The sequence below is a fragment of the Orbicella faveolata genome, unplaced genomic scaffold (assembly GCF_042242905.1).
Source record: "Orbicella faveolata isolate gen_17 unplaced genomic scaffold, um_ofav_v1 contig_24, whole genome shotgun sequence".
NCBI classification, from domain to species: domain Eukaryota; kingdom Metazoa; phylum Cnidaria; class Anthozoa; order Scleractinia; family Merulinidae; genus Orbicella; species Orbicella faveolata.
Window position 1 is genome coordinate 15570001 of NW_028301552.1, and position 20718 is coordinate 15590718.

The 20718-nt window shown below is 38.1% G+C and overlaps 1 protein-coding gene and 1 pseudogene across 1 annotated transcript; both read left to right on the forward strand.

Annotated features, from left to right (window-relative positions):
* The first annotated feature begins 6377 nt into the window (after nt 1-6377).
* Nucleotides 6378-7747, forward strand: LOC149110593 (uncharacterized; annotated as a pseudogene).
* A 6662-nt stretch (nt 7748-14409) lies between these two features.
* LOC110056238 (uncharacterized) lies at nt 14410-17802 on the forward strand. Its single transcript, XM_089292858.1, has 5 exons — nt 14410-14463; nt 15317-15554; nt 15962-16115; nt 16456-16679; nt 17240-17802. Exons 2-5 carry the CDS (start codon nt 15377-15379, stop codon nt 17551-17553), a joined length of 870 nt encoding a protein of 289 aa, XP_089148984.1. The 5' UTR covers nt 14410-14463; nt 15317-15376; the 3' UTR covers nt 17554-17802.
* The last annotated feature ends 2916 nt before the right edge of the window (nt 17803-20718 follow it).

A 20718-nucleotide genomic window follows, 5' to 3' on the forward strand; every position in this document is an offset into this window, starting at 1 on the left:
GTGGTACAGATGTTTGGGAAACGATCCAGATAATCTCTGTACGAAGTTTTTTTTTTTTCTACTTGTTACTCGAACTTCTGAGGGTTCCTACTTAAAAATTGCCACACCGTTCCAGACAGAACTTTCCAAAATTAGTATCTGACCCAAGTTGAAGTTCTTCAACGCGAGCAGAGCAACGGGAATAAATTAAGGCTTTTAGCTTACTGATGCGTTTATACGTATTGTTAGTTAAAAATAAAACAATTTTTTTCCACTTGTTATTCGAACTTCTGGTGGATTCCTTCTTAAAAATTTAAGGCTTTTAACTTGCTAATGCGTTTATGCGTATTGTAACTTAAAAATAAAACTTCATTGATCAAATTTTGACAGATCTGCACGTACGGTTTCTTGAGGGTATGAAAAATAAACAAAATTTCAGGTGAAACTGAATTGAAAAATTTTAGCTTTGCCTCCAACTGACGTTTTGCGTTTTCGTTAGTGTTGAAAACAATCGCCAATTAAGTTAACATGAAAAAGTCGACAAAAAAAAAAAAAAAAAAAAAAAAAAAAAAAAAATGCGATGGTCGAAAAACGTAACTGGCAAAAGTTCTTTCATTGTGTTTGAGTTAATTCCTTGCCATCGCGTGCTCTCCTCCATTTTTCCCGTCGCATGCATATGCATTCAATAAATGATTAATAAACAGCTGAAGCATCTGTTAAAAATATCGACTAAAAGGGTTCACTACAGAATTACGTCGAGTAAAATGACTGTTGTTTTTACAAAAAGAGATTCATTTTTAAAACTGTGCCCGTAAATTTCATTTCTCTGGGCAACCCGCCGATAAGTAATTGTTTTGGAAATCATAATAAACAACGTTTCTGGAATTCTCGAGTAGCAAAGAATTTGCACAGCGGATAAATCTATTTTCGCGAAGAAAAGCCCCAGGGTATCTTTCATGACGACAATAGCTGTGTCAATTGAGGTCTGACTACAAGAATGAACCGCAGCTCTTTGATCTATCGATCGCTTTGACGTGAGAAACCGTGAAAGTTTCTCTTTACTGCCGATTGGTCTCCTTAAATACTGATGCTTAATCCAGATTATCATGTCTGCAGTTGAAAATCCACCTCTCTCTCTTGCGAATCGGATCGAATCGAATCGCCTCACAATTCCAACGAACTCGCGTAATTCTAAGTGAGATTTTGTAATATTTTTGACTTGTTCTTGAGGTTTATTTTTTGTTACGTAGCAAGAAAGTTGTGTTGTGTCATACCTATTTACATTAAAAATTGTGTCTCTTGTGGAGTTGTTTTCCTGTTGAATACAAATGGCTCTAGGCAACTACGACCTCATGTCGGGTTTTCTTTGTCAACCATTGCAAATAGCATGCTCACTTGAGACTGCATAATGAAGACACCTTTATCAACAATTTAACATATCTTACACAAGCAATATATGAAATCTACAGTACCTTCAGAAAGGATCACAGTCGCCAAGCTAAACGACACCACAAGGAAGACGGCTAATTCTGCAGATTTCTTCTGACCTGGCATTTTGCATGCGCTAAAAGCTCGACGGCTACCGTGTTCTCAGGCAAGTTAACAGCCCTTCCCAAAAAACGCGCACTGTTTCAAAACTCGTTATGCGCGGGTTCCCTGTTACTTCTGGGAACGGCTAAAGTGAAAGTTTTCCTCTTGAAAGCGGAAATTAGAGAAGCGTGTAATTTTACCCTCAAATCTCTGATCAGCAAATGCGACTGAGCCGTCTCGACACTGCAAATCTTACATACGGAAAAAAAACACTTGTGAGAATTTGCTATGACGACCAAATATTCGTAGCTATGGAATTGTCCATTCACACGGCTTAAGAAACAAAGGAAAAACACTAACAAGTTGCCCCCCGGCAGGAGAGCTCAGCTGTAATGCGTTTTTTTCTTACCTGCGTGCAAACATTCGTTATCTGTTATCTCGCCGAAACCTTAAGTTTTCGCTCACTGAATGGTCGAATAGAAATTGCATCGTCGGCGCGAGCATTGTTACTTAAGATAAGCAGACCGAACGTCGTCAACAACAGTTTGGTAGTAAAGGTGTTCGCGACAAAACACAAACAGTTCGCCAGCGTGTGTGGTTCATTTTAATGAGGAATGGGTAATTAATTAAATTGAAGCTGTCTTCCATTTTATGAACAGTTCTACTTTGAGTTTCGAAGCGTTATTGAGGTAATGGCACTAAATTGGTTAGGACGTTCACCCAGTCGATAAACATGACGAAAGGTCAAAAGAGTGTTAACCCATGTTCAGCTTCTTTCACAGCGAGCAGGTGACCAAGACTTTTAAATTTTCACAAACGCAACTTTCACAACAATAGGCACCTTAAGCAACAGACGTCGCCGGTCTGACGACGGCAACCGGAAACGTGACATTTCTTTCGAGATGTCACTGCGCATGTACAACACGTTGTGACCTGACGTTGCCCTCAGGTCGAGAACGTGAGAACGGGGAGTTTCACGCCGCGACGAAAACGTGAGTACTTAATCTTTTGTTTTGATCCCTCTTAGCTTACTTTTGTGCTATTTTGGTGCCGAACCAAGGTAAAGTTGCATAATGATTGCCATTATGCTTAAAACAATGTTCTGGAAGTATTCCTGGACTCATTTTTTCTTAACTGAAAAACTGTTTTTGGCATGTCAAACTAGCCTTCAGCGAAGAGGTTGCTTTCATCCAACGTAATGCCGCTCAGTATAATTAGTTTTTTCAGATTTTCTCAACGTATAATCGATAGATTGCTATAGCTTGAAATAACATTGATTTTATTTTGGCAATTCCCTCGTCTTGGTATTTCGTTTAACGTAGAGGCTTCTTTAATCGACTCGATGAATTTTGTATTCGAACAGTGTGTACAGGTAAATTTTTAATGTTTACAAGAGCTGGAAAACTTCGCGCTACCAAATTGTCTCGCCTGGATTTTATTTCTTGTAAATACAAGATTATTGCATCCTTCGCAGAATGCTGTTTACGATTCTTTATCAAAAGAGCTGGCGAAACTCCTGTATTTGAGCGGTCGATCAGTGTGTCGAATGAAAAACGCAGTGAGCTGAGATTTTGTTCAAAATCTATGTGTGTAATCTTGGCAGTCTAAAAATACACCTGTTTTTTTTTTGTCAATGAGCGGTGATACAAACTTTGGTTAAAAATCGCAATTAATTGCTTTAGCAATACACGTTTTACAAGTAAAATAATTTTTGCTCTTTAAGTTTGACATTTCAAAGCAGGCAAAGTTTATAAACTTAAATTGTTTCGTTATTTTTCGCAATGATTTTACATCTCTTAGTAAAACACGAATAGTATAAGGTTTAATTCCATCGAGTTATTTTTCAACTATAGTTTATCTTCAACTCGTAGACGGAGCGGACAAAACAAAAAGATGTGATGTTAGCCCGAGAAATCCTTCTTTAAGGATGGTAACTTGCTGTCGCGACCGCAACCTGAGGGATATAATTCATGGTAGGCCACCCATATAGTCTCCCTGCAGTTTGCTTCTATTTACTGCCGTTTGCTTGCGGTTAGCATTTAAATATTGTGTTTACTTGCAGTTGGCATTTATTTACTACTGTTTTCTGGCGGTTAACATTTAATTACTACTGTTTGCTTGCGGTTAGCATTTAAGGAGTAAAGGGGAAGGCAATTATATGTGGCCTACCATGAATTATCTGCCCAACCTCCTGAAGCCGTTCTAGCCCCAGTTTCTTATCGGTCGTCACGTCGCCGTCGTCAACGAAAACGTCTGTTGCTTAAGGTGCCTAATGTCTCTCTTTAAGACGTCTTTTACTTCGTCTTTGTTAACACTGATGGCATACTGACATTTCATCTCATTTACGAGTTTTTAATCAGCCAATAAATATTAAAGACTCGAGTTTAAGAAATACCTCACAAACATACGCCAACGGAAACACAGTGTCATAAAAGGAAGTGGCACGAAAAGTATCATGGGAAAGATAAACGAATTCATGTTTCATTTCGACCGCCTTTGTTAAATCGCGTATTGCATTTGAAATGTAACTTGTTGAGAATGCCGCGGAAAAGCTGTACTCTAAGGAGTTATGGGGTAATATCTTAATTCGATGCAGAGAAAGAAAACTACTCCACTGAGAGCAAGGAAGGGCGGAATCGATCGACTAAGGGTCTAAATGACTATGTGTTCCACACGAATTAGGAAAGAATCGATTTGGTGAGCTATAAATTAAAGGCGTCTAGTTTGCGATTATGCAGTTTTAATCACCGAGTATGTTAATAATAATAATAATAATAACAACAACAACAACAATAATGATAACAATAATAATAATAATAATAATAAATAGGTTCTTAAAAACGCATTTTATATCACATGGAAGTCTCAATGCTTTTTACAGCCCTTTTACATAAAAACCCTCGTTAAAATGTCCTAATCTGAGAACGCTCTCTTAAAAAGATGATGTTGAAGAGAATGTTCAGCGGTTTTTCAGTTTTGAATGATTTTTATTACGGGTTTTATGTTTTCAAAGGAATTTTTAGCGGTTTTCAGGTATTTTAGTGGACGCCAATGGCCATTCACCCCTAACACAATTAAAGACATGTCACAATGGCCAGTTTGACCCCTCCAGAGTCGGAGAGAGAGAATTTTGGAGTTTTCGCGCACAGTCGAGTTAGTTACAGACATTTACTCTCGTATTCATTCTTAAGGTGGCTCTATATAGTTTTTTTGGCGTGCGAGGCATGGGTACGAATGGCGCGAGCGCGCGAGTATTTAAAAGAAAAGTAAAAAACAAAAATAAACATGGCGGCGAGACTTTTATCGCGAGTCGCGTTCCACTTACCGCTATCCTTTTTGACCAGAACAAGTGTTCATCAAAAAACGCCTGGAAATGTGTTTAAAAATACACTTCTTTCGTGTTCTCCTGACGTGGTTAAACTGAGCAGCCAATTCGCAGCACTTATAGCGCCGACATCAGAGAGAGAAGACAGTCGTGATCGTACGCGAAGGAAGTCACAGAGTGGTCACGGTGTACTTTTTATGGTCGGAGGCTTCGTTTTGAGTTCCCTGGGCGATGAAACACCGAAAACAGCTGAAGAGTCTGCAAAGGCGCAACTGACACCGGAAACAAAACCACCATTGCGTGACGAGAAGGGTCGGTTCTCAAGAAAGAAACCCGCTCAAAGTGGAAACACGGACGACAGGACTCGTGGGATAAAGGAGTGGAGGGCAAAGAGGAAATTGGAGTTTAAGGAATGGTCGAAGATTGGTCCCCACCGAGGAAAAGAGAAACCAGTTTAAGTCAGGTGTGGTTTAAATCTTGTTTTCGCTATACGTGGCACCAAGCAATTCCCTAAAAGTTTTAAGACAAGTGCTTCATCAAGACTTTCTTTGCTCTGAAATAGTTCTCAATTTGAACTTTTGTATTATACCAGAGGTAGCTCATAGAAAATTGTCAACATAATTATACCTGAACATTCTGACATTTCATTTTAAAATTCCAACATTTTTTGTTACAGTTACAACCTAATAATTACCATTAAAATGTATACGTTTTAAATTTTTATCAGAAACAAACAAAGAAGGAAAATTGCATTCCACATGGAAGTAGAATTATGGACTTGGATGTTTTGAGAAGTTCACTGAAATGTTGTCAACACTGTAAAGCAGGTGAGAAGAAACATTTTTCTGCTTAAAGAAAATCAACACTTAAGAATAGTCAAAATGAATTCTCAGTTTTATGGCAAGTACACACAGCTTTAAGGCTATAAAATTAACAGGTTTCCAAAAAAGAATTATGAGGTTGATAATACATGTATATCTTCAATACATTACAAAACGTCTCATATGCAATCAGCCATAAAAAGCCTCGGGTTGGTCCTTAAATTTTTGGGCAAGTTCCCTATAACAAGCGTCACACAATTGTTTGTCTATTGCGAGCAACAAAAATGTTTTTGATAAATTTGGAACAAACAAGCAGTTGTAAATTTGCCACAGACCACAAATTGCATTCACTGCATTTTGAAATGTTGTTAGTTTTTGCAAAAATTTACTTGTGCTCGTTTATTCCAAATTAAAGGAGAAAACACACTGCCAGAATAAAGTATCAGATCTTCCTGAGTATCAATATATTCACTTTATTTTCAGCCAATTTGTCATTGTGGAACATAACAGCAGAAAAAAAATGTGGGTTAGCCTCAGTGTTCTCAGTTACCTGTGCAGTGTGTGGTACAGAGAATGTTGTCAAGACCTCCAATGAACACAGGAGCGGTCAAAGAGGTCCACTCAGTCAGGATGTTAATTCAAGAGCTGTTCTTGGGTGTCTACATACAGGAATCGGTGAAACCCACCTAAATAATTTACTGTGTACATTAAACATTCCCTCTATGAATCCAGTAACTTTCAAGAGTAGAGAAAATGAGATTGGGCATGCAGTAGAGCAAGTAACAAAGAAAAGTTACAAAACTGCAATGTCAGAAGAAAGAAATGCTGCCATCAAAAAGGGTGTAAAAGCAGATGACCAAGGCTGCATCAATATCCCCTGCTCATATGACATGGGTTGGCAAAAACGGGGAAAGGGGCATAACTCTTCAACCGGTCATGCTGCAGTCATGGGTTTAACTTATGGGAAGGTTATGGATTACACTACAAGAACAAAATCCTGCAGGGTTTGCACAAATGCTAAAAAAACTGGAAAACAAGCCAAGCAACACAATTGCCGACTCAATCATACAGCATCATCAAAAGCAATGGAGCCTATGGCAGCAGTCCATTTGTTCACTGAAAGCCTAAATTCTAATGTCAAACTATCTGTTTATGTCGGGGATGAAGACTCCACAACAGCTGCACATATAAAAGAGAAGGTCCCTTATCCTGTAGAAAAGTGGACAGACATTGTGCATGTCAAAAGATCCCTTACTACAAGGCTGTATAACCTAAGCCAATGTGGGAAATTTGTAAATTCATCAACTCTCTCACAGAAAGTTATCAACTACTTGGTCAAATGTTTTACTTATAGCGTGTCTCAAAATAAGGGAAATCCATCAGCACTTCAAAAATCCTTAAAAAGCATTCTACCACATTCGTTTGGAGACCACAAAAATTGCAATGAATCATGGTGTGGTGCCAAGAAAGACCCTATTAACTATAAACACTCTGACTTACCCTATGGCAAAGATCTCTATGGCGATGACTTAAGGAAAGCTTTGGAGAGAATTTTTGATGAATATTGTACTGACATAGTAGTTGCAAAGTTATCACCTGGGTCAAATTTGCAGAGAAATGAGGCCCTAAACAGTGTTATAGGCTCAAAAAATCCCAAAATCAGATACTATGGTGGAAGTGAAAGTAATGACTTCCGAGTGGCCTGTGGCATCTCGCAAGTAAACCTTGGATATCAGTACATTAGCCAAACACTTGAGAGCCTCAACATTGAACCTGGTATACACTGTATCAGCTACATTGAAAGGATGGATCACAAGGCTACCCAAGACAAACTAAGAAAAAACAGCATTAATTTCAAACGCCGAAGAGCTCCACTACATAAGCAGAAGTTAAATCTTGATGGTAAAAAACAAGCTAAGGAAGGAAACACATACCAAAGTGGAATAGGACTTAACCTGGATCCAAACAATTCTACCAAACTGATCCAAGAATTCCACATCATCAATTTGAAAATTTCAAGTGAGGAGCTGAAAAACTTTGAAACATGCATTCCTGAATTAACGATCAGACCAGTGGCGGAGAAATTTCCCTATGACAGAAACATTGTTTACAATTTCATCATTTACGATATTGAAACAAACACGTCTGGAAAAACCGCAGACATATGCCAGCTTTCAGCAGTTGATCAATCAGGTTTGCACTGTTTCAATGACTATATATTACGTTTGAGGGATGTAGATATTCATGCTACAAGGGTAAATGGTTTAAGTGTCCGAACAGTCAGAGGCGTCAGGACCCTGTTCAAAAACAATCAACCAGTCTAAACTGTGTCACTTGGAAAGTCACTCGAAAATTTTCTAACCTACTTGGAGAAAACTGTCAGGCGTGTGAAAGGCGATAATAATATCTATACTGTTTTAATCGGGCACAACTCTCAGGTTTTCGATAATCCAACTCTTCTTCGTCAAGGTGGACATCAACTTTGTGAAAAGCTTTCCTGTCTTAACGTTTTCTTTTCTGACACTCTCCCTGTGCTGAAGAACTAATCAAATTTTATACATACGTTAATGTAATATGCGTAAAAAACGAAAATTGCGAATTCCTCTGAAAATTATGTACAGATTTTCTTGTAGCTTTGTCAGTTGAAACTCCTTGTGTGTTAACTGTGTTTCCCCCAAAACAAAGAAAATTCACCGTGTAGAAACCTAGAAACACCGTCTAGAAGTCAGGCAGGTTAAAATAACGAGCCAAGCATTTCTATCAGTAGTTGCCATAGCAACAACATTTAGATTCTGAAAGTGTCTTCCATACGTAGCCTAAGGCTGTAGGTTTTTTATTATTGACCTTCTACCGAGTGCTATGTTGTAAACATTTGCCAAGGGAGAAATTACTTATGCATATTTAATATCCAAAGCTTTGTGAAATACTATATACAGCCACCTTAAAGAACTAGAAATAGTCAGTGTTTTCGATTTCTGGTTAGAGGCTAACCGGCCTGGGGCTAACTCGTTAGAAACAAGGAATATTTAATCAGTTTTAAATATTAGCGTATGAGATGATTGGCAAAGTAGAGACAATGTAACTTCCGATTTAAGATCTTTTGAAAACGGATGCTAGGCATAAACTGATCTCGCCTTTCTGAGGGTCTTTCTCTAGGTAATCCAGTTTGTCTCCCCCCTGGAAAACCAACATTTCCAAATCCGGCGATCAGAATTTAGCCGCCCGCATGAAAACCAGCTATGGCTGAAGTGGCTTCCTCTCTAAATATTATAATTTATTCATTAATTAATTTATCTACGTACCGGTCATCTGGTCATGCCACTGAGGAATTGACATCGTCAGGCTTAAAGCGAGCATGAGGAAGAAAACAAGGCACTTCATATCCCGGCCCTTCAAAGAAACGTAACAGAATTTGGACTGTTTCCGCTGGTATACCAATGCAAATGCTGCAATATTATTGTTTACACTATTTCCTATTTATAAGAATATGTTTTATAAAAATATCGAGGCTGAAATTTGCGGAATTTTAAGAATATTTCAAGAATAAACCCGAGGCTGAAATTTTGAAAAGAATATAATTTTGTTTGTTGAAAATTTGTAAATTCAATACAATTACACGTTTGCAACTAACTAAATTCTGCCTTTCTCTAAACGGAAAAACTAGCTAAAAAGCAACAAAAACAGCTTTAGCCCGTATTTTCGATGCTAATGACATTTCTGTAAGATGTTGTGTGCCTCATAGCAAGCTTTAATGCCTGCAGGCGGGCTCCAATGTTACTTTAACGCCATCCAAACACCAAATACATTCGAAAACAGAAATTTCATACGCTATAATTATAATGTAAGAATATTCATAGGAATACTTTCAGCCTTAAATCGGCAGAAAAGTAAGAATATTCAGCCTTGGCCGGAAAAACAATATTCTTATAAAAAAGGGTGTAGTTACTGCTCAGTATTTGCTCAATAGTTAATTATTAGTATTTAGCAACTGGCTGTTCTATCAAATTGACCAGTAAGTGGTTTTATGCATTGCTAAAACAATAAGAAGGCTTTGTCAGTATTTGTCTCAACGACTCTACTAGATCTAGAAACCTCTATGTCGCCGAACAATTACCAGTAAATGTGAAGTGTCTTGAGGTGATATATTTATAAAATGGTGACACCCACTTTTCTCCGAAGTTTAGAAAGACGATTTGGAGAAAATGAACTGGATAATTAACTTCCCGAGAAAATTTGGAAATTATCTGATAGAACTTTTCTATTTAACAATTAGATTATCCGCTCTCGATTTGTAGTTAATATCACTTCATGAAAACTCTCTCTCGACCTCATAACCTAATTATTGATTAGTTTCTTAGTTTGTCAGTGCGGCTTACGGCCCGTGGGGCTGAGTGGTCTTGTAAATCTGCAAGCACTCTCTTGGTCAACTCTTAACACTATACACCGCATGTCTGCCGAGAAGGTATTTCCTTAAAATTGTAAAACCAAAGAAAAGTGTAGGGTGAAAAGTGGACACAAGCTGCATGCAGACCGCACACACTCCTTTTCTTTATAACTGAATATTGTTTTTACGGCCCAGGCTGAAAATTCCTATTTTTCTGCCTAGTTTAGGCTGAAAATACTCTCGTGAATATTCTTAGATTATAGCATATGAAATTTCCGTTTTAGAACGTTTTGGGCCAGGGGGGTATCAATTGCAAGTGTATGGTGTCTAGAAGGCACTGAAGTCATTTTGGAGTCAATCTACAGGCAATGTTAAGCCTGATATGACACTTTGTTATTAGCATCAAACACACGTACGGCTAGTGCTGTTTTTGTTGTTTTTTTGGCTCGTTTAGCCGTTTAGCCGGAGAAAGGAAGAATTGTATACATATAATTGTGCTGTATCGACAAATTTTTAACACACAAAATGACATCTTTTTAAAAATTTCACTCTCGGGTTTATTCTTAAAATATTCTTAAAATTTCGCAAATTTCAGTCTCAAAAGTCATGGAAAATACACAGTTAGGGAATTACCTTTTACGATGGAACCACCATTTGCTCGTCAGTAGAAAGTTTCTAGACCCCCTCAGTCTCTCCTCTCTTGTAATCACCGTCTTTGGGAATTAGTTGAGGTCTGTTCAAATAACCTCCATCAATTGAGCAAATATATTCATGTCACGTTTGAGCTTAAAAGTTTTACGCAAAATCCAGAAGGAAACGGCTATTATGAAGGAGGAGGGAATATAGAGTGTTTTCACTCAAGTGGCCAGCAGTCATGCAAACCTTTTTGGCACAAAAGAAAGTGTTTCCGTAAGAGAAGAGTTGAACTCCCACAGGATTGGTTTGCTACACCAACATGGCCGCCGTTTCATTGTTGTGGAACACCAATATGGCTACCGTGACGTCATGTGAAACGCTTTGGGGGCCTAATAGCAAACGAAAACGCTTCAGATATCTTTGAAAACCAAAAAACCGCCATAAAAAGCAATCAAAACCGACCATGTAGAACCAGATTACACGTATGTGCGCCAAAAACGAAACTCTTCCAGAGCAACTCATTTGCGTACAAACTATAATTCAATTTACGTTTTTGACCGCTATAAGTACTCCGATTTGCCTGTAGATACCAATTTTGACGAAACTAGATATTGGTAGCAGTGTACAAGGCTATCGAAAAAATGCTTTACTTTGGAAGTTAACTCTCGCATTTTTGTAAAACAACTCAGTGCTGAAAATAGCTATTTGGGTCACCCTCTTTAATGATTCGGCGGCGATATTTGGCACGATAAGGACGTCTAATATACCTCAGTCAACTACCAGGGGAAAAATTAATATTATCGCAAAATGTAAGAGTTTCTGAGAGTCCTTCCAAGTACCTTTTAGCTCGAGGAAAGTTGCCCTAAATTTCGGCCATTTTAGACCGCTTGAGAGCCCAAAATCATGATGTGGTAATCTCTCGACAAAAAACGAACGCCTAACTCGGTAAATGACACGGTTGTTAATATTTTCGGATAGCTTTTATACTGTGAATAGATGAAGATAAACGACCGACCTCGATCTTTTGGTCTTGCTCGGTTTTCTCTGACAATATCGTTAAGTTAAGGACGTTCGCGCCTTAAATGTTCCCACGTAAAGATCTTTTTTCAAACTTGCCTTGCCGGAAAGGCAAAGAACAACTTTTGCCAAAAAGGCAAAAAGATTGGAGGTTACCATGTTCGTTTTCGAGATAAGGCGCATCGAAGACCATGCGTTTTTAGAAACTTTCGTTATTTTAAGAAGATCTTAGCTTACGACTATCAAAATAAAAAGAGCTACGTTACTGAATTTAGATTCGGTAAACGTACTACTTAATTCAGCACAACTGAATGTGTGAAGTTAGAAACAGTTTTTGATTCAGAATTTTGAATATTGTTCTCTCTAGTTTAAAATAATAGGGATTTTAAAAAACCGCGACGGCAACGGGCACGTCGCTAAACAAAAGGTTTAATGAGCAGAACAATGGCTGTGCACATGCGTTATAATTCTTGGTACATTTCTTTGCCGTTCTCTGCGAAACAACAACGTGAAATGACCAAATTCTGCGTTGTCTGGAGAACGTGAACCACGACGGCTTATTTTTTAATTTTTTATTTCAAATTTATCGATCGATGTGTCCCAGATTCAGTTTCGTAGTAGTTTTGACAGTGATAAAACGAGAAAAACAACATCAGGAAAATTCGTTGATAAAATATAAAATCATTTCTCCATCGACGTAGTCCTCGGCGTCGCCGTCGTGCTTACTTTTAGGGAGTTTTAGCAATGACAACGGCGACGCCGCGGACGACGCCTTGTAAAAAATGGATTTATATTTTAAGTGTCGCAGCTGTGTAAATCTGTTCAGTACGCCTATCGGTCTAAAAACCTGCTCAGGCTAAATTTGTAATAACAGTGTTCACTTCCAAAGGAAGACACAAAAAATTTGCCATTGCGGTACACGTTCTCCAAAATATGTTCGACTTTGTCATTTCACGTTGTTGTTTTGCAGAGGACGGCAAAGAAATGTATAAAGATTCAAAACTCATGTGCAGAACCATTGTTCTGCTGATTAAACTTTTGTTTGGTGACGTTCTCGTTGCCGTCGCCGTCGTGGTTTGCTAAAACCCCCTTTTAACTCCCTAAGGGTTTCGACATATCGTCGAGGGTTTGAGCGATTTGAAATCCACACACCTAAGGCCAGCGGAACATAGTTGGAGACGTGCCTGGTCTTAGAGGGCTGAATACATAATGTTAGGGTTGTTTTCTCAGCTTTGTTTGCCAAAGCAAAAATATTTAGACCATGAATAGGGTAAACGTCACTTAAGGTTTGTGTTTTGTGTTTAGAAGGACAATGGTCTCCATTTAATGCGAGGAAAGCCTTGTTGAATTTTGTGAATTGCTTATTTTTGGTCAAATCATTTCGTTCTGGAAGTGTTGATGATGTTTTTTCAGTTGTGAAACTTTATGTGTAGTACTAAAACATCTGACTGTGCCGCATAGACTACCTGTCAAAAGTCTGTCAATATAGCTCAACATTTTTATTGTTCTAGAGCAGCTGTGGTGCTTTCCACCAGCGTTCTCTTTACGTAGCAAGTAAATTGTTTTTACCCGAGTGTATAAACGACCAGGGTATTCTTATCATGTGAAACACTTCAAAACGAGCTGCGCAATTTATACAGAGACACTCAACATTTACGGATTGGAGTCTAAGCCGATCATCAAAAGCCCTTATCGTATTGGTTTTCATTGAAACTGTAACCGCGGTGAGTTGCGAGACACTTAGGATGAAAATTTTGCAGGGGTTAGTATTTTGGGGCCCCGGATTTTTGTGACTGGTGAGATCAAATTTTTACAATTTAAATGGTTTTTAAAATTTTATTATTGGAGCTATCGAACCCAGATGATCTGAAAGTTTATTTACGACGAGTAATGCCGTGAAACCACTCTACGGTTAGCGATGAGACAATCGCGTGGCCGAAATTTAAGGCGCCGAATAAATATAGAAGGTCTTTTGGCTACATCTAACCTTTCTCGTCTCAAAGCGATTCTGCCTAAAAAAATTAAAAGGTAGTTTAATGAGATTTGAAGTCTTTTTACTGGCTACAAAGCGACTAAACGGAGAAAAATAATAATAAGTGGCATTTCGCAGCAACAGGGAGGAAAACTCTGAACATCTATACTCCTTTTTGTTACAAGAATATTGTTTTTTTCGGCCCAGGCTGAATGTTCTTATTTTTCTGCCGATTTGAGCTGAAATATTCTTGTTAAAACTCTTAGATCATAGATTACGACATTTCTGTTATGGAGTGTATTTGGTGTTTGGATGGTGTTTTTAAAAGTACTTTTGAAGTCAGCCTGCAGGCATTAACGCCTGTTACGTCGCATATAACTTCTTGCTGAAATGTTTTTAGCATCGACATTCGGTTAGTACTGTTTTTGAAGCTTTTTGTTAGTTTGACGTTTAGAGAAAGGACGAATTTTATAAGGTTTGGTTTAAGGCATATAATTGTATTGTATTTACAACTTTTCAACACAAAATTATCTTCTTTTCAAAATCTCACTCTCGAGTTTATTCTTAAAGTGTTCTTAAAATTTCGCTATTATTTTCAGCCTCGATATTCTCTTAAAATATATTCTTATAAAAAAGGGTTTATGGAAGTGGAGTGTTAGACGTCACTCCTTTCCTGATATTGTTTTTCTCAGTTATAAACTGTTTTAATCGTGTTTTAAATTAACCCTTGTTTTAGGCTATCGCCCTCACCGATGTGAAAGCTATTCGCCGCCTCTACAAGAAGAGAACATACGGTGATGTAAGTAGACTTCACCTTTTTTGTTCAACACGGACTTTATCTCTTATCTTTTACGGATCTAATGAGCTAAAAATAATTTGGCGAAATTTTTCATTTCGATTCATAGTATTTTGGCTTAAAGAATGTTTTTTTGCTGAAAAGCTCTGACACCCTACGATTCATTGTCGATACCAGCAAACTCGATGTAGTGACTCAGCAAACTATGTGACCGACAACAGGTTGCGATAGTAACATGAGACCAGGCCAAAAATAAAATCTGTAACAGAAACGTCGCTACACATATCTTTTAATTGTGTTTAGAATAACTGACTAACAAGAAATAAGTAATAATCACCATCTTGGGCTGCTGGACTATTGAAAGTTTTAAAGTTGTAAATAGTAATAACTCAGTGCCAAAACAAACACAGCCGACGTTTCGAGGCTAGCCAATTGTGAGTTTTTTTCACCCCAGGGGGTTAGACAGTTAGGGAGGAGTTAATAGAGGGAAATGGTTCAGAAACCTGGCAAAGTTCTTTATTGCATGTCTTTGCTGGCTAGTTTGGAGGATGACCCTGCACAAAAGCTGGCAAAATACAAACGGTGGCTTTGTGTGCTCACAACTAACCAATAGAAGCACTGCGATTCATGTAACTCATGCATACTCAGTGAGCATAAAACAAAAGATGTGCAGGGTCAAGGGCCTTGCAACATAAATCTTAGCCAAGTTTTTTTTGCTTCTTTGATGTTTTCCGGGCTTCTCAACCATTTCCCTCTATAAATATGATTTGGACGAAGCGTAACAAGTTTCGCGATTTATTTTAAATATTTGTCTTGATCACCAACGTGTATTATCAACCACTATGATGTAATTCAGGGCACATACTACGGTACCTACCCAGGAGGGGGTAAATGCACCCTCGATCCGCTGTCACCGATGGCCACTCAAGACAACTGGATTCGCATTGCTGCCGGGCCGGGTACCTTTCAGCAGTCACTTGGGTGTGGCATGTGTCTAGAGATTACCGGCAAGGGAGAAGGCAGCGGACTTGACCCCATCAATGGGAAAAGAAAGGCTGTGATCGTTGATTTATGCGCGGGTGGCTGTGGACAAAGTAAGATCGAATCTGTTGGATGTTGTTTTCGTGTGGAATGTTTTTGTCGTGTTTCTGATTACGTGAATAGTTAATTTTCTTCAAAATCAAGGCGTTTAGTTTGGAGATTGGAGATTCAAATGTGTCAGGCTGTTCCATCTTTGATAAGTATTGTTATTTCATTTACATTTTTTGTACAGCATTAGGAGGCTCAAAAGCACTATTAATATTGCTCCAACTGAACAGAATTTGTAGCTATAGAGCGAATTCCTTTGAAATCTCTTTGTGTTAGAGATTGTTCTCTGAAACCTTATTTACACGTTTTGTACTCAGTATTGTCCACGTTCGCGGCTGAAAAAGCTCAAAAGATAGCCAGGAACAGTTACTTAAGACTAATTCATGATACTTATTGAAACAATTTATTTCAGCCGGAATCGATTTCTACACACCCGGTGACGGCCGATGGAAGATTGATTACAAAGCCATCGATTGCCTAACCATTCCAGGGGCCAATGGAAAAATACAGTTTCGTTTCCAAGGAAGCAACCCTTGGTTCATCAAACTACAGGCCAGAAACACCAAGTTAGACATTTTTGTTCCCTTCGTTGTTGATGAAACTTAACTTTAACTGTTATAGACAGTTTATATTAGAGTTGCCAATTGTTAGGGTAAGCTGCTAATTCTAATGGTGGGAAAATACTACAGAAAGAACCAGTGGCGGATCCAGACTTTGAGGCTTTTCTTCCTTCTGTGATTTCTTCTTTTTTCACCCAAATACAACAGGGGTTCGAGATTTGTCTTAAAATTCTCAAAACTAACACTATTAGAAATGCATGTCATCATCAGTGATGAGAATTTAGATTTCATACTCGAGGCGGTAAAACCTACAGTCTTCTCATTTATCAATCTGTTTCCTTTTCAGAGTGCCGACAGCCGGAATAGAAGTTATTGTCAAAGACAAGTACCACTGCTTGACTCGTGTCAGCGACACCTTTTACGTCGGCTCGTTGCTGGGTAAATTCTCAATTCCTCTTCGCGTTCGCTTGACCTCCATCACTGGTGAACAAGTGGAAACAACTATTCGCGAGATGAAAAATGACGTCAGTTTTCCAAGCGGAGTGCAGTTCAAAGGAATTAAGAGCGGAGGTGAGTAGACTAGGGCGACCTTATTCGCGAACTATGACGTAAGTGCTTGTATGAAGGAACAAATCAAATGAATCTTAATGAATGAATGAATGAATGAATGAACGAATGAACGAATGAACGAATGAATGAATGAATCAATCAATCAATCAATCAATCAATCAATCAATCAATGTTTATTTGATTTTTCCAATCATGTAATTTACATTAGACTGTTCCATAACTATTCCCTAATCATAACCTTAAACCTGATACGAGATGAAAAGTATTGCTAGGTAAGTGGCGAAAAACATTTCAGTCAAGCCAAGTGAAGCATACCTCTTTTAAAGATTTCATTAATGAATTGATTATTTGACTATTAATTGGACCCGCTAGTTGTTTCAAGAAAACGGCTAACGGGTTCAATATTCAAATAATTAATTCATTACATAAATGTAACAATGAAGGGGTACGCTTCACTTGGTTTGACTTTAAACCGTTGGCTCTATGTAATACGCAATTTCATTGTCACTTTTGGTGTGTGTGTGTGTGTGTTTTTTTTATTTTTCTCATTTTATGATTAGGCAAACCTTTCAAATGCTTCGCTCAGGGAGATAAACACCCGTATCCTTCTGGCGGGATGAAGCGTGAGTATAACAGTTCAGATATCTTCTTCCACTGTCTGTCATATCTCCAAGACAAGATAATAATCATCTGTTGTGAAAATAAAACTATTTTGCCTTCACTACATACCCGAACACACTCAAAGGTTGAGAAATGGGGGCGCTGGTCAGTTAGGCCCAAGATGTGTTTTAATTGTGACAATAAGCTTGCAACAAAGTGGGTACTAAATTCATCAAAAAACATACTACATGCACCAAAGCCGACGGACACGTAAACCCCAGAAATCTATTATTAGGAAAAATGGGGACCGTGTACCCCCAACCAATTGCAGTGGCACCACCTTTGGGGTTTTAAGGTTGATATATAAACAACAGAATGAAGGATAAATCAGACAACGTTAGCTATTTACACAATAAAAAAAATAAACCTTATGTGAAAGTGCTAGTGGCAAGGCTGACCTTAGAATGTCACAATGCAAGTTTCTGAACCGTCTCTTTTTACAAATGCACTCACCATGAGCCTTTGCGTACTATGCTAACACCCAGTTCTCTGTTTCGTGTCGGCTAAATATTGATTTGTGTAAATACCGATTATCACAAATTACATAATTAGTTTGGGCGTGGCTTAAGTTTAATTAGACACCATAAAGATACTACCCTAAAACAGACGCACAAACAAGAGCTGTAGTTATAATTTTAATGACTGTAAAGATGTTTTCTTCGAGTTCTTTCGGGTACGAAAATATTTTCAAGATAAGCTACGATTGGACGTCTAATCGATCAAAACTACGGTATCTCGTGTAAACTAGGAGACACCTTGAGGGGTAAAAACACTGGAACTTCTTCCTAAAAGTACTTAGTGACAACAGAGCTACAACCTGCGCCACTTAAAGAGAGGCAAGCATCCCCTCCCCTCCCCTCTTCACACTGGGATTCCTACCCCTCATGAAGTTATAGTTTTAATTTTTGAGGGCCTCCCAGGGGTTTTAGGGAACAAGGGGTATCTCTACAATTAATGGGAACTTTGACAAAAAAAATTTCAGAGAACGATGGAATTTATTAATAGGGAACAAGGGAGAAAAGGTGAATTTTTTAGTGATCAAGGGAACATGCCCTACCCCCTTCGCACGGGGATCCCCAGCCCTCACGAAGTAATGGTTTTAAAGGAGCTCAGTCACGGTATTTTGAGTTATTTTGGCCACTTACAAAGTTACCTTTAAATGGTTGGAAACCTGAAAATAACAGTTAAATAAGATAGAAAAACACCAAAAGGATAATGATTAACCATAAAGGAACAAGGATGGCTAAGGATGGAGAAGATTAACACGGATTACAAACGACGAATTTGAAAAATTGAGGCTAAACTTTTCAATATGCGCAAGCCGTGACTGAGCCCCTTTAATTTCTTTGGTTAGAAATTCGTCACAATCTGAGATTAGCAAGGAGAACTAAGTCACCGTCGAAAAATAACAGAAATCGCTGTTGATGACTCGTAATAGTAATTCTGGTTTAACTTAAGCCACGAGAAACTGGATTAAACCTCTTTAAATGACTGATTTATTGACAAACACCGTCCTCATGTCTTTTTTTATGTTCATTAACAGCCGGTGGCTCGCCGTGCGGGAAATAATTACCTGACTTGTCACACCAATGTGGTCTTGATTGTCTCGTTAGCATTATTTGTTCAGCATCCTTCAGGCTCTGGACATGCTTTGTTTGGTGACCAAATAAAAGTTTCACTATTTAACCTAAATAGGTCACGAAATAAAATGTATTTTATTCTTTTAAATCGTTTATGCGGCGATTCACTTTACAACAGCGACTTGACTTTTTGCAAGATTAACATTAATCTCTCGAGGTTTGGAGAGCAAGGTCTTGCTCTCCAAGAACTTTTTCCATACAAATCTTCTTGTTCTTTTAAAAATTCAGACCGTCATAAAATCTCATTCTTTAATGATGGAGGTCTCAAACTTGGCCATTTTGATGTTTTCGATACGCTTTTTCCATTTCTGGCCTTCGTTAAGTTATAGCCCGTAATTTTATGAAAAATAGGTCACGTGATGGCTTAGTTGCAAAGGGCTTATTTGTAACAACTGAGCCGATACCGCTGAAAAGGTACAAGATTTAGAATCGAAACTAACCAGTCAACAAATGGCAAAGTTTCCTGAGAACTAGAGGTTCGCAACACCTCGCTCTTTGTTGGGTTTTCAATTAAAATCTACTGTTCGTATTCTTCAATGTTAATGGTTTACCCGGTTCGAGTAGTCGTACTACAAATGGTGTACCATTAATAAAGGCGATTTAATTTGATTTGAAGTCTGTTTACTAGTTACCTAGCGACTAAAAGAGTAAAAAATAATAAAAGTTATTTTGCACCGGAAGGGTGTGAACGTGATAAGTTCAGCAACAAAGGAACTTCTAGCTTTGAATTAGTAGTTTTCTTAGAAAGTATCTTGTTCTTAGGTAGATTTTCACGCATTTTTCATTTTCACGGAAACTAAATTGAACAGCTTTGTTCTAACGCGCATATAACCTAAAGGAACTTCTTAAATCTAGTCAGTATTTTTCTCAGAAGGTGTATTTTTTTTAAGAGGCGCTTTTGCGAAATTCACGCATTTCCCGTTTTTATGGAAAACAAATGGGTCAGCTTTTTGAAAGTTACCCACCAACAAAAACCTCCAGGATATTCTCCCCATGGAAAACACTTCAAAGACATGGGCGGATGCAAGATTTTTTAAGGGTGCAGGGGTGGGGTGGGGATGGTTTATTGGGCTCCAGAATCAAAGAGGCATTGCCCAAAAATGTGGCAATTTGACAGTTTTTTTTTTTGACATTTATTTTTTCTAACAGTACGATAAAATACATTACTTACAATACTACATACTTACACTAATAACAATACACTATGTCACAAACGGCTAATTACTTAACTTACTTACGGTACTTACAATACTGGTTACTTACACCACAGTCAATTACAATACTAGCCTATTCTTACATTCGCGTCCTTCCTTTTTTTTTTTTTTTTTTTGATAGTTGGAACCTATTTGAAAACTATCACACCAGAAAGACTAGGACTATCACGAAGTATCTGTCCTGGGCCGGGTTGTTCAAAGCCCGATTAAGCTAACCCAGGATTAACGAGAATTTTGATTGCGGTTTGTAACTTTTTGGTCACGGATGTGTTCTGTTTATATTGTTTGCCCTTCAGTTTTGAGCTGTGGTAATCTCAAACTACACCAAATATAAGAGGTGAAAAACATTTTTAAACAAGAAAAAATAATACTTCAGTTAACGTTTAATCCTGGGTTAGCGTTAACCGACTTTCGAACATCCCAGCCCAGAGTGTTCCCCTTTCTTTCCGCCAAAATATTCATAACCTTTCATTTTTTCATTGATAGCTCTTCCAATGTACCCTTCCCCTTAAATCCATCCGTGAA